Source organism: Rutidosis leptorrhynchoides, chromosome 3 (assembly GCF_046630445.1).
Source record: "Rutidosis leptorrhynchoides isolate AG116_Rl617_1_P2 chromosome 3, CSIRO_AGI_Rlap_v1, whole genome shotgun sequence".
Taxonomy (NCBI): Eukaryota; Viridiplantae; Streptophyta; class Magnoliopsida; order Asterales; family Asteraceae; genus Rutidosis; species Rutidosis leptorrhynchoides.
Window position 1 is genome coordinate 55,824,506 of NC_092335.1, and position 15,292 is coordinate 55,839,797.

General features: G+C 32.2%; 1 protein-coding gene across 1 annotated transcript; it reads right to left on the minus strand.

Moving 5' to 3' along the window:
- Positions 1-588: 588 nt before the first annotated feature.
- LOC139899995 (protease Do-like 7) lies at positions 589-14,799 on the minus strand. Its single transcript, XM_071882813.1, has 17 exons — positions 14,783-14,799; positions 14,233-14,286; positions 9,132-9,179; positions 7,990-8,026; positions 7,734-7,856; positions 7,386-7,475; positions 4,535-4,600; positions 4,395-4,451; positions 4,235-4,300; positions 3,915-4,022; positions 2,622-2,644; positions 2,433-2,516; positions 2,248-2,323; positions 1,910-2,119; positions 1,662-1,819; positions 1,371-1,482; positions 589-852 (listed from the first exon to the last, which is right to left on the minus strand). The coding sequence occupies exons 1-17, from the start codon at positions 14,797-14,799 to the stop codon at positions 694-696; spliced, it is 1,488 nt and encodes a 495-aa protein (XP_071738914.1). The 3' UTR covers positions 589-693.
- Between the last annotated feature and the right edge of the window lie 493 nt (positions 14,800-15,292).

Sequence of the window (15,292 nt, forward strand, 5' to 3'; positions counted from 1 at the left end):
TTGGTAAACACATCAGCTAATTGTGACCCAGTATGTACATAAGTAGGTTTGACTGCCACACTTTTAACTTGATCTCTTACATAATGACAATCCACTTCAATGTGCTTTGTTCTTGCATGAAACACTAGATTAGAAGCTATGTACAGAGCTGCTTGATTGTCACAGTACAATTTTACTGGCCCTAAATCTGTCAAGCCCAAGTCTTTCAACAAACTAACCATCCATGCTACACTAAAATTCTCAATTAAAGGTAATATTACTTTTACAGTTGACGAAGAAAGTATCAGTGGTTCTAGGGCAATTGGAAAGGGTCCTTAGAGCTAATGAATAGCAAAAGACTACAAGCTTCACTAATGATATATGGTTCCTTTTGTTATTGTGAAATGTATTTTCATTTAAATCTAACACAGAAGACTTAGAATAAATAGGTGTAGAATAACTACAGACTTGTATATCAAGTGCAAACCAACTCAGACTAAGAACACTATGTGTAAAATTAACCCAAACTTAGAATAATTAGGTGTAAATTCACAAACTCAGAATAATTAGTTGTATAGGTGCATAACTAAATATATTGATAAAGTGGACAACAGTTGTGAATGTTATGGATCTCGCGTGCAGTAGTACGCATATATATTAGAATAATTAGCAAATTTACCCAACGAATTCAATGTTTGTAGATTAAACAATTGATCAGGATTTGATGATCTTTCGGTGCCAGATTGAAGTTTCAGGATCACACCTTAGCTCCCAGGTAGGCCAGTAGTGCAGGTTCTGTTTCAGTGTCAGCACTTTAGGCTTCCCGTTCAATTCGACAGTCCTTGCATGAACGAATTCGCCATCTTCAATTTCCTGTATATAGATATCAGACGCACATGCCCACATCTTAATAATCTTCTTAAAAATATGACAAATAGAGCGCATAAACAAAAGATGCCATATGTTAAACAAGTAGAAAATATAGTATCACAACTGAACATAGGAAAAAAAAAATATATCTTCATTAGGCCAATTGTCTGATGATCTAATTAATGCTACTCATCCATTAATTAATTATCCTTTTTTTTGTGGCGAAAACATGAAAACTTTATACCAAATCTTTTTCTAGAAAATAAAAAAAGAAACACAAGAATCAACAACAAACAAACAGAGTCATGACGAGGCTCGAAAGGAGTAAACTAAGCCTAACAACACTAACAGAACAGAAGCTAACTAAACACGCGCATCGCCACGCACCAACAAACAAACATACAAGACATGCTAAAGAAGCGGAAATAAACAAAAAGAACAAACAACCTAAAAAAATATAACGACACCAAACTAACAAGACCAATACCACCCCATTAATTAATTATCTACTACAGTAGTACCTTTGTGACATTAACAAAAGCATCCAAGTTGGGAGTTGACTTTCCATTGACTTCCACAATCCACTGATCAGAATCTAAACCATATCTACACACAGGACTCCCGCTAGACCGCCTGCAAGTTTGGCAAGAGACTAAATTTATTTATTGTCCAATAAATCAAAAAGGAAATTTAACTGGCCATGCTATAACATTAACCGCACACTGCCTCACAATGTAACCTTAAATTATGTTATGCTAGTCTAGCCGAAATAAGGTGTTGGATTTTGCAACAATGGTGAAACGCATGCATACCTTGAGATATATACACCATGGCCTTCTTCAGGAAGGAACCCGAGGGCGCGAACTTCCGGGTGAGGATCTTGTACATAACATCCACACCAATTAATCACTCGTGTCGTGCCATTCCCATCTCTTATATCCGTTCCCACACGAATCTCAATTTCACGTCCCTAACAAACCATAAAATATTTTCTTGAGCACCCGAGCTGAAGAAACTAATAAAGTACATTTTAATTTAAGAGGTCTGTCTACAAGCTAACCTGACGAAAGATAGTCAACTCAAGTTTTCCTTCCATGTCATCATCCAAGGCATTGCACGCATCATCGATATCGTTAAAACATGTCACCGGCTTCTTATCAATTGCAAGGACCATATCATCTTCTTCAAGTAAATTCTCGGCTTTAGATCCCGCTAAACAACCTTTGACCCCCAAAACTAGATGTCTAACAGGGTCCTTTTTTACAAGAGCCTGTAATCAAAACAAAACAGAACTATTATTATTTATAACTATGCATTTGTGAATACTTCACATGTTTCTGTACCATCATCATCATAAAAGTAAATTTGAAAATAAAAAGACAAAAAACACAAGCATACTTGAATCCAGTTGTCACTGAGTCCAAAAGTTTTTGCCTTGTAAAGAAAAATAGGATATAATTCAACCTCTAAAACCCTAACAAGAGGCATCCTTGTTCTGATACCGCTTAAAACAAGGGGTGTTGGTCCGCTTGATTTTGATATAATTTTTTCTAGGACTCGGTTGATTGAACGTATAGGGATACCTCCCACAAAGTCTTGAGATGACTTTTTGCCCTGCAGCCACGTGTTTGTTATAAAAATTTATGAAGTTGGGATTGCATGTATACCTGTTATATAAAAACCAAACTTCCTTCTCTTTTTTATAATATCTAGACCTGTGTTGAGAAGCTCGCCCATAAAGCTTGAACTCTACCATGCTTATCAGTTAGCACTCCAGCAAAACTGCTACCAAAGTCTGCATAGAAAACCATATACAGAACACATGTAAGATATGATCTCTCTATTGTAAATTTTAAACATCTCTTTTCCTATAAAAACAGAAAGGCGGGGACAAAAACTAAAGCTTCACTCTATTGTTAATTACTTTGAAGCCAAAAAATAATGAAGGTTCACAACTAAAAGAAATTTAAAAGAAATTGTGAAGCAAAATAAAAAAAAAAAAAAAAAAACATGACCATTCCATATGGAACATTGTGTTCTCACCAGATCCCAATGCATATGTATAAATGTAACTACATATAGATGACAAAAGTTATACTCAAATAAACATGATAAAACAAATTCAGTTGGTGCAACATATCCTGTATGCAAGTGAAATAAGGAAAATCTCTTTATTTATGCCCATTCACCCAGTGATGGTTGACAGTTAAAACCGAAAGTGTCGTATAAGTATTAATGCCAATATGCCATGAACAAACCGGGGAGCTCGAAATTTTTACTTATATTACAGAACTCACCCAGGGTTTGACACGTATACAAGACTGCATGCTAAACCGAAGTTCCTAGCCTGTAGAAAAGGGAAGATGGCTAAGGCTACTTGTATCGGTGTAAAGTGACACCGTCACTTTGCACATGTGGCAAAAGTGACACCACCCTCCTCCCGTAATGGTGTGTCACTTGCTGTGTCAATTTGGCGTTTGTCACAAAGAGACGGGGTAAGTGACACCCGTTTCTTCTTTTTTATTTTTTTATTGATTTAAAAATATTATTTATATCCCCATTTAATACTTAACCCAATTATATTTTAACACATCATCACAATACTCCTAACTAACATCAAAAAGTAACACCACCAATACTCCACTCAACAAAGAAACACGTCTTACTCATTCAAAAAGTGCAAAAAGACAAGTGACACCACAAGTGACACCGCTAACCAATACAAATGGTCTAAAGAGGTAAGAAACCAACAAAAGCAGTTAAATCGGTTGAAAATGATCCAACCAACTAACCTGTTGGTAGGAGAGAGGATGTATCACTGCTCCACTAACTTCCAAGAAGTAGTTTGGAGTTATTGAGTGTAAATCCTGAACCTCAAAGGAAATAAATATAATATATATAATGCGAGCTAGACTATATATACTCAGCGGGTATGTCCTCAACCATTCAAAACTACTAATTAGTCAACACGTATTCATTTACTTTCATAAGTTATATATTCATTTCAACATTGTTAAACCTTCACACAACTGTAAATGCACTAGTTTCACAAGTATGTGACTCACCATTAACCGATCAGTAAAAGGTGTGCCACGCCGTTCAAACTCTAACTCTACATTATCACCCACACTATCATCCAATATAATCTCCATCATCAGAAATCGAGTGATCACCTGAACCAAGGAAGAATTATTTATCTAAAAGCTCAATTTGCAGATGATGTTCTATTAGTTAATTAACTCCTAGATTATTTTATCTTTTAAAAAATCCAGGAACTATGAAAACTAGTAGAAGAGTTGTATATAAGACCAACAACTTTCAAATGAGAAAAACAAGCTGAAAGTTAACAAAAGGACTAGTACATATATGGTTAGATCATACACACCTGGCCATTCATGCGAACAAGTACATCACCCGACTTCAAATGATTAAAAGCTGGGCCACCTGGCACCTACAACATGCCCATGATAGTGTCAGGCATTATCATATTACAGGATCCGTAGATATAACATTTAAAACAGACATAATAATAATAATAAACTTACCACAGAATCCACAACAAGCATCCCAGTTTCAGTTAACGGAGATGCATCACGAACAACCTAATCCAAAAATAACTCAAATAAGTCAATTATGGGAGAAGTTAAACATTTATTTCATATACTAGCAGTATATAATAACAGACCTGCTCTGTTTTACTTTGCAGACAAAGCCGGCGGGTTTCCTCAAAACGTTTATGCAAAAAGGTTGCCTATATCATATCAGATAGATCATACAAAATTAGATTAATAATAATACTGTAATTGACAATAATGTGTGAAAAATCGGACCACTCTATTGGATATAGTTTTGGTTAGAAGATTTGGATATGGTTGGATAGTATTTGTGAAGTATGTTATCCCACATAGGTGAGAGGAAAAAGTTGGAGGGGACTTGCTTGGTTATAAAAGAGGGGTTAAGTCTTCATTCCAAATTGCACTAATCAATACACTTTAAGTATTTGATTATTTCTTTCTTACTTACCCTTGTTTGAGAGTTGTATTAGTTAAATATTTTGGAGAGTGTAGTTGGCTTAAGAGAGTCGTCTATATCATTGTAACAATTTGTGATATAGTGTATTTCTCTCTTTGGGGGGCCGGTGTTTTTTCTCCTGGTTTGGAGTTTCCACGTTAAATCTTGTGTTGTGTATTGTTCTTATTTCTTTACTGTTTTTCATTGGGCGTTTGTTGGGAATTAGTGAGGCCGTAATTTCCCAACAACTGGTATCAGAGCATCAGGTTTGACGGGAGTCTCGGTTATAGGAGTCGGAGTATGCTCTGTAGTTGCCACGGGAGTGGATCGTCCACATCAGAAACGAGTTCTATTGATCATATATGGTATCTGGTTAGACAATATTTTTTCTTATTCGTAGTAATAGTTGGATTTGTTAGTGGCGAGTTGTGAATTTTCGATTTAAAGGGTCCTGGCTACCTGCTACATCTTTTGGTTATTCGAAACGTGAGCAAAATCAGAGAAAGTGTTGTTTATAGGATACGGATACGATGTCGAAGTTCAGTCCAATGAGGTTTGATGTAGAAAAATTTGATGGGAGGATCAATTTTGGCTTATGGAAGGTTCAAGTCAAGGATGTGTTGATTCAGTCCGGGTTACACAAGGCATTGAAAGGTAAACCCACCTTTGTTTTCCGGCAGTGATTCTAGCAGTAAGTTCGATAAAGAAGAATGGGATGATATGGATTTGAGGGCAGCAAGTGCGATTCGTTTGTGTCTTGCAAAGAACGTACTTGCAAATGTGCACGGGTTATCAACGGCAAAGGAGCTTTGGGTTAAACTAGAGCAGTTGTACCAGGGCAAGGGCATATCAAATCAGTTGTGTCTTAAAGAACAATTTCATACTTTGCGTATGGATGGGGGTTCAAAGATTTCAGATCATCTGAGCATTTTGAATGGTATTGTTTCGGAACTTGAAGCTATTGGAGTTAAAGTGGATGATGAAGATAAAGCTTTGAGGTTGATATTATCTTTGTCATCGTCTTATGAACACATGAAACCTATTTTGATGTATGGGAAGAAAACTCTGAAGTTTGAAGACGTTACTAGCAAGCTCATATCCGAGGAGAAAAGACTGGAAGGTAACGGGGTCTCGTCATCAGGAGATACGATAGTGTTGTGTTCGGATAGGCGAAAAAAAAAAAACTCTGGGAAGAATCTGGTATGCTGGAGGTGCGGAAAGACTGGACATGTAAGGGTTAATTGTCCAGTTGGAGCTAATTCGGTAAATGGCGCTAATGATGTCTCCGTTGTTACGGAGAGTGACGAATTCCTCTGAAGTCACACCATCCTCATGGTGTGTCCGCGCCACCATGGAAAGGGATGTTCGTTAGCGGTTCCACAATTGCACATAGGCATTGGTTTGGCATTGATGCAGGTTGTGTGGTGGAAACTGATGTTGTAGCTGATGGGACTTTCGGGAAAGCCAAACAGGGAAGTTGCACCATAAAGTTTCAGCTGGTTGTTCAACAACATGTGCCGAGGTGAAATGCTTGAAATGTGATATTCTAAGTGCTATACTCTTAATGGTGGAGTATGATAATTCTTGTTAAGAGTTATGATTGTCTGTGATGACAATGATTGTCGATTTAGACAATGTTCGGTAAAGATGCAAGTTTTGTCTCTTGGGAGATAATGTCATCGGCGTGAAGATGAGGATCTTGAAGTTGTCGTCGAGGAAGCATCTACATCGGTTATCCTTGCAATACAGAAGCATGGTTATCTTCTTCTATCCAAAAGGTGGAGATTTGTTGGATATAGTTTTGGTTAGAAGATTTGAATATGGTTGCATAGTATTTGTGAAGGATGTTATCCCACATAGGTGGGAGGAAAAAGTTGGAGGGGACTTGCTTGGTTATAAAAGAGGGGTTAAGTCTTCATTCCAAATTGCACCAATCAATACACTTTAAGTATTTGATTATTTCTTTCTTACTTACCCTTGTTTGAGAGTTGTATTAGTTAAATATTTTGGAGAGTGTAGTTGGCTTAAGAGAGTCGTCTATATCATTGTAACAATTTGTGATATAGTGTATTTCTCTCTTTGGGGGGGGGGCGGTGTTTTTTCTCCTGTTTTGGAGTTTCCACGTTAAATCTTGTGTTGTGTATTGTTCTTATTTCTTTACTGTTTTTCATTAGGCGTTTGTTGGGAATTAGTGAGGCCGTAATTTCCCAACAAACTCATCCGTTTGCCACCCGATGTTATCAAACTTGTGATTACATCCGAGGATGTCATATGAACGGAAAGCCTAATAAAGAGATAGTGACAAAAGAAGTTGGACAATATAAAACCATTATGCAGGTTTGTTCATTCACACTTATAGATGGAGGTGTTATAAAAATATAAGTACAAAAAAAGGATATTTTTAGCAATTGAAACAAGCGTACCATAACAGTAATACTAGCAATTTTCAGGTGATTTCATGAAAACTTATTTGGTACATAAACGAATCATGTATGTATGTATGAAAGAGAAGGCATAGTAAGAACCTGGAGTGTCCCACGAGGTATTACGACAGCCTCCCACTTATCATGACAAGAATATCTTCCCTTCTGTAAGATATTCAAAGCCCTGACTACCTGCAAATTTCTTCTTCACGCCTTAATTAATTTTCGAAAAAGTCTCTGGAAGATATGTGCTTAATGACCAACTACTAAAAATTTTATGTTATTTGCATGAATTAACATACACAATTTACCAAAAGAATATGTATGTGCCCCAAGGATCCGCTTACCCTTAATCGTTATGTGTAAGAATGTGGCAATCAGTCATACATAATTGGGAAAAAAAAAAAAAAAAAGGATAAACTGAATCCAGAAAAAAAATTATGTACTTACTCGTTCTAAGGGATAATAATATGCAGAGGAACTAGAATTGGCGCCAGCATTTAATACAACTGCCCTTCCTTGACAATCAATAACCGGGGAACCACTTGAACCACCTTTAGTACCTGAAGCTGCCTGCATGGTGAATAAGATGAAAAAAAGAAAAATATATAACAACTTTCTTAGTACCTAAAGGCTGAGGGGTATAAATAACAAGCGTTCAATAATATGAACAAGTATGCAAGGTGACTTCGTCTCAGCCATTCACCTGAATATAGAACGTATTAAAATCATTGTAGCCATCCCTGCAGTAAAAAAAGTTGATATTGTAAAATGTTATGAAAGGTCTTTAAAGTAATAAGACGGTCTCATCCTTGTGATAGCGGCCATATATATTCTAATAGTAGCCATATATTATATCGAGTTGTTTATATGAAACATATGTAACGCCTACTTTACCGAGGCATTGCCTGAGTGGTTTCCAAGCCTTAATAGGGGGACTCGCGATTAGTTGCCAAGTAACCCGGGTTCAATTCCGATAAGGGGGAGGTTTTCTCCAGAATTTTTCCGCGATTAGCTGCCAAGCAACCCAGAACCCGCAATTAGTTGCCAAACAACCCGGGTCAATCCTTGGAGTTTCCTACCTAGCGTCGCAAATGAGAGTATTCGATGCGAAAATTTGCCGTTAAAAAAAAAAAAAGAAATACTTACTTTTATTTGATTAGAGAGACTTTTAAGTTATATTATTTACAATCAATGGTTCAGAGCAGGTTTGGTTGATAGACATACGTACGATTATATAGAATAAGAACAAAAAAAAAAAAAAAAAAGTGTCGTGGTCCAATCACAACCAAATGGACTGCCATAATCTAACTTCAATTGACGCTTATCAGCGTAATTAGAAGTAGGAGAGACACAAATGAGGTATTGTTAAGTGGCATACAATGCGGAGCATCCCTGTCAATTTGAGCAAGGGTACCAGACATAATCGAGTTCTGTAAGTTCAAAAAGAAATTAGATCCGCACAGAAACAAATGTATAAAATAATAACAATAATAAAAATTAGTGTTAAGGATTAATTAAAACAAATAAATGAAGAAGAAAAATATCCGTCAGTCTTGGTGCAAGAAAATCAGACTTTTGAAAGAAAGAAAAAAAAAATTCAAGGAGGATTATAAACACTCGCCACAACATCAAATGTGCCAATATTTTGTCAATTACACATAGAAATGATTGAAAATATAGGATGAAAACTTGAGAAATGATTGAAAAACGTTGTTGCAAAGTCTTTATATAGGCCAAGTTATTGCATTATTCATCTAGAATCAGTTACTAAACAAAACAAAACACAACAAAAAATAAATGTGCGTTAACTTAAAATTTTTTTTTTTTAGTAAAGTCTTGAATTACCATGAAACATAAGCAACCTCAAAAAGGTCTAAAAACTTCAACGTCAATCTACAAACACAACAATTGTAATGGAATTAGTATACAGAAGTTTGGAAGAAAATAAAAAAAAAAAAAAAAAAAATCAAAAGAAACAATATCAAACTGTAATTTCTTATGATCGGTATCATACCACATCACTAAATGAAGTGAATCCCAGTTATGCTCCAAATCAATACTTCCAATACTAACAGAAAATGAGATGACTTCGTTATTTGACTTCTTTATACGGAGTACTAATGATCATACCCATGCGAGTTTTTGTTTAACACTCCAATCACGATCACAATTGCACTTAGACAACAGCCAAAGGATGACACAATCATTATCCACCCAAACCCATTTAGAATTGACAGTATTTGACTTTCGAGTTTGACTATAAAAGTCAAATTGATACGCTAACATTTCTAGACTTAGAACTGAGAACACATTTATTATTATAACCTATAACAACTTAAAATATGAAAACCATAATCAATACAATATCAACATAACCCTTTCATGTTATGATGATCAAATGTTGACCAACTTTTAAATACCACCACTAACAAAAATTAACTTAGGCATGCCACTTAAGAAATTCTAATATCAACACATTTCCTTCCCCCATAATGGACGCCAACACATTCCGAACAGAAAAGGCGAACGAACTTAAAGAAATTGTGAAAAAGCAATTTCGATACTATAACTGCCTCTTACCGTTTCTAAATCCTAGTGAAAAAAATTCCAAACAATGCAAACAAATTGCAGGGTCTGAAACTGCGAGGGAGTAAATGTTCACAACCACGCAGGAGAACTATTAAATGAAAATGTAATAAAAATTCCCTTCCAAAGTCAATGAGTTTTAACGTATACTTTGCCTAAACCTGGTAAACATGTGTAACTATATTGAGCAAATATAGGTTCGATTAAGATTTGCTTCTCCGGAGTACCAAAGGCAAGCATGACATCATTATGAACATAAAGTCCCAAGGTATGGAAACCCAAAAAGAGGCTGGCCCAACTTAAATGCCATGTATATGATGCCGTCCAACCTTGTAACCTTTGTACTGTAATTAAAATTGTTAAGAGTAAACTTACTAAATTATAGAAAAGCAAAACAAACTTTGCAAGTGCTTCTTACCATGCACTTTTCAACTCATTTGGAAGCAGCAGAAGTCACTTCTTTCCTGTCAACAAAAGAGGTTAAACATTATATACTTTGTAGCACTTAATAAGATATTAAACAAAATATGCACGGTTACAATTTGGAGATAAGTGACATTAATCTTTCAAATATCATTTCAGATAAGAATTTGTGTTGATTTATGGAATAGCTTATGCAATCTTACAAAGCAACAAAACAAAAGCATTTCTAACATTGTTAACCTTTATTTTTTCATTCCGGTATTATAGCAAACACTTGGTGTGCAAAAGAATATTGATGATTGTCAAAAAAACATCATTCTGAAACTAACATCAATTAACTCCTCTAACAATAGAACGTAAGATTTACAAATGATTATGAAAAGAAGTTATTTCAAGAATAGAAAGGACGTTGGCAAATATTAGGTTGTTTTAATCCCTTTCTTACTACTTTCTTTCAGAAAAAAAATAGTGAATAAGTTCGAAAATTGAACGCGGATGAACAAATACCGTGTTGGAACATGCCTTGAAAAAAACTCAGCAGCTTCTTGTAAATAAATTACAACAGCCAATCAGATTTGAAAATCCACTCTTGTAAATAGCTTTTCAAGTAATATATCATCATCAATTAACAATTTTAGAAATACTAAAAATAAAAATATTACCGGGTTGAACAACATTACAACGAGCCTCACTTTTCCACTTCTAATTTTACTATTTTGCCCTTAAGATTTTGTGTGCTCATAAATTTCTATTTAACAAAACGTTGACTAAATAGTAAACTTTTAGTCGACACGCACTGCTAATTAAAGTTTACGCATTTTTGTAATATTATAAATATTAAACTATATGTAATAAATTAAAGTGACATTTATATAAATAATAAAACAATTGAGAATCTAATAAAAATAAATACAAGTTATGGACTAAAACTTAATAAAGATAAATGTTAAATTAATATAAAAAAAATTAAAATATATAAATGAGTATATAGCCGAATATAAAAAAATAAAATAAAAAATATATAATGTATATATGAAAATATGATCGGATAGTTTGTATTTGAAGATAAATACAAAATAAATTTAAGATCTAGAATTTTCTAAAAAGGGCTAGATAATATTTAAGTTAAGAAAAAAAATTCTTTTAATTAAAGCTGGCCGAAATTTTTAAAAAAGGGATAAGTCTTAATTTTTTTTCTTTTTTAAATATAAAGGGGATAATTACTCTTTTAAAATGTGAGGAATGAATATTACTAACAATGGGACTAGATACATTATTAAACAAGATAACAAATTCTTATCAACATTTTTTTAAAACCCATCGGCATTATCACTAGCCATTTTTTTTTTAAATTAATTTATTTTTACTATAAATACCCATCCACTCTTCATAAAATTTTGTCACAAAAAATTCAAGAAACTCTCATTCTCTCTTGAAGAAATACTTTGTAAGTTTCTTTTCTTCTTTTTATTTTTTTCTCTTTCGGTTTATTTTTTTACAGGATGTTTTAATTTTGTTATTTAAATCGTACGAAGTTAAACACATATTAGTATTATGATATAATGATCATAAATTAATTATATGAGATCTGAAATAAATGATAAATTTTATAAAAACAAATTTAATAATTATTTGCTATTAAAATCAAATTATAAATCATTATACGATTAAATTATGTTAAATATGTAAAAATTATATATAATTGAGAAAAATAAGTTTTACATGTTTCCTAACCTCTGTAAAAATTAATACAACGAAATCTTATAAATTTTATAAATGCTAAAAACGAATTTATAATTATTTATTGTATTCATTATGTACCGAATAGTGTATAAATATGTAAAAATCGAAATAAAACAGTAAAAATTGTGAAAATCATTTTCATATGTCTTATTAACCAAATATAGATTATTAAAACTGAAATTTGAATATATATATATATATATATATATATATATATATATATATATATATATATATATATATATATATATATTATTCTACATAATTAATTTCTATTTACTTGTATTCGAGAACGGTTAATAAACAAATAAATATATAAAAATTCGAATAGAATTATTTTCAATGGGTAATTATGATCAAAATATGTATTATTAAGATTCTGAAGTATTACATATTTTTGATAAATTTTATGATCAATAGATTAATTATTATTTATTTATTTTCTATACGGTCGCTATATATATATATATATATTTATTTATTTTCAATAGATAAAATTTTATGTAAATACTTAGGAACTGGAAAAATAATTTTTAAAGATTTCAAATAACTTATATTAAATATTAGAATCTAAAATATAATTTATTTGCTATTGTATATATTTATTCTTCAATTAATAAACCAAAAACTGTTATTTAAGTATAAAATTTGAAATAAATAATATCTTCGGTATAAAAATCTATTTATAAATTTTTATATTACCTTTATTGTAAATAGAACTTATAAAAATTGAAAAATAATTAATTAAGTCAAATTGGTATTTTATATGCATCTAAATTCAATTTAATGTAAACCGAAGGTAAAAATGGAAAATAAATACAAAAATGTAATAAAAATATTTTTATAAAATTTTTATATATTTATTATGATTATTAGACACTGAGAAAAATATAAAATATGATATTAAATTCGTTTACCTATTTTTAAGCATTTTAGTTACTAAACAATTCTTGAAGATAATATTAAATGCATAAAATGGAAAATATTGCATAGATTATTTTTATAAAATTTTCTACAGATTAACATGCCTAAATAAGTGTATTAAAATTATATATATAATTATTGAATTATTAGTGGAATTAAAAACTAATTTATATATAAATAAACATAAATTCGACATATATAAATGTATAAAATATAATTATTAATTTAAATATTATTATTTTAAGTATTGGTTCATTAGAAAAATGTGAAATATAAAGTTTTATACTTATATAGTTATATAATTAATTATCTAATTATTTAAGTACATTATTTAATAATTAAACCAATAATAAACAATAATACTTATAACCTAAAATAAATTAGTAATGGAAACACATTATTAATAATAATTATACCATAACTTATATGATATGATAAAGAATTATTATATAAGTAAACTAAATGTGATGTATTCCTATACGTGCATAACAAGTGACGGTTATGGTCAAAAGATAATGTGTGACTTATACGAACTTCAACGCTACTTACGGTCGTAAGATGTCTAGGTTACCCTTATGGGATAAGCTTGTGGATCTCGAATGTCATGACTTAGTTTCTGATCAAGAGTCCTGGGCCCCCGGTTACACCTGGTCACAGGGGCGGAGCCAGGATTTAAAATTGATGGTGTCACACTATAATACGATTAGCTAAATTTATCGAGTTACAAAAATTAAACTGAGAGACAAGGATTAAGTAGAAAAATAAAATGAAAAAATCAAGTTAACCTTCTAATACAAATAGAATAGAATGTACATATTTTTCTGTTAATATATAAACAAATTAAAATTTATACTCCCTCCGTCCCACATTAATCGTCCACTATTCTATTTCGGGTTGTCCCAGATTAATTGTCCACTATCAAATATGGAAAGTATATTTAGTCAAGTTTACCATATTATCCCTAATCAATTAATCTAATCATAAAAGTAAGAGGTTTTTCTAATTAATTGATTGAGGGTAAAACTGTAAAGTAAAGAAAAAGTACAAAAAATGTACATGCGACAGTCATTTTTTTTTAAACTGTGTGATTTTTGTCTGGGGACAATTAATATGGGACGGAGGGAGTAAACAATTACTTTGATTAAACTTTAGAACCATAAGTCTACTTATATATTGGTGGACTCCAAATAAATGAATGTGATAAACCTATATGGTATTGCAATTGTGTCAGACAACTAAAATAAATAAACATGGATATCACGGATTAAACCTGCATGTAGCACTAGAAAGTAACACTTTAAGAACCACTTGGTTATCGATGCAGCTTTAATTCAACATACAAAAACTATTATACAGATCAATTCATTGGGGTCACATGACCCCATTGTATTATACTTAGCTCCGTCTCTGCCTGGTCATTCCGGACTTACTTGATAGCACCGAAGTTTCGGCAAAGTGTACAACATCTTAATGAGGATTATAACCCGAACATATAAACTTTCTAATAATAGAAACCTACTTTAAATGGAAGCTTTCCAAAAGTATAAACTTCTTCATAAACGGTCACTGTTAATATAATTCATTATATTAATAAACAAACTTTTTCTGTTAGACAATAACTGACCAAACGTTATATCTCTAGGTTGAGATCTCGCTCACTTACTCTCATTTTGATTTATTCTTTCTTGGAATACTTCAACTACTCTTAAGGTGAACTTCATAGCTTCGCTTTTTACTATTTCATAACTGTTTACAAACTTTGGGGTGAGACACATGTTTACTTTTAAACTATTTTATGCTTTAGACATAAGTACTCAAACCTTAACTGTGCTGTCATGCTATATTTCATGCTATGTTTCATTCTAAATCCCTGCCATGATATTGTTAATTGTTATGCATAGCGCAAACTTAGTTATTGTGAGTAGGCCTACTGAGAGCGACGTCTCTAACCAGTTGACCGTTGGTCTTTGGTTACATAATAATGATTTCAAAGATACTGACAGTTCAAGGTATCATAGGGTAACTTTGTTTAGTTTCGATATCATACACTTCAGTACTACTTTCAACTGTTTTAACTAAATCTTGTGGTCTAAAAACTTGGTTACTATTAATAAACCTATGAATTCACCAATCATTTTGGTTGACACTTTAAGCATGTTTTGTCTCAGGTGATGATTGCTAAAAGATTACTTGCTACTTGGACTTGGCTGCTATGGAGTCCGCATTTATTATTTATTTCATTTTAGAAAAATTACATTTTGGGTTTTCGTTTGTAATGACAATTTAATTCAGCTGCTATAATACTTTGAATTTTAAATAAAAACGTCTCA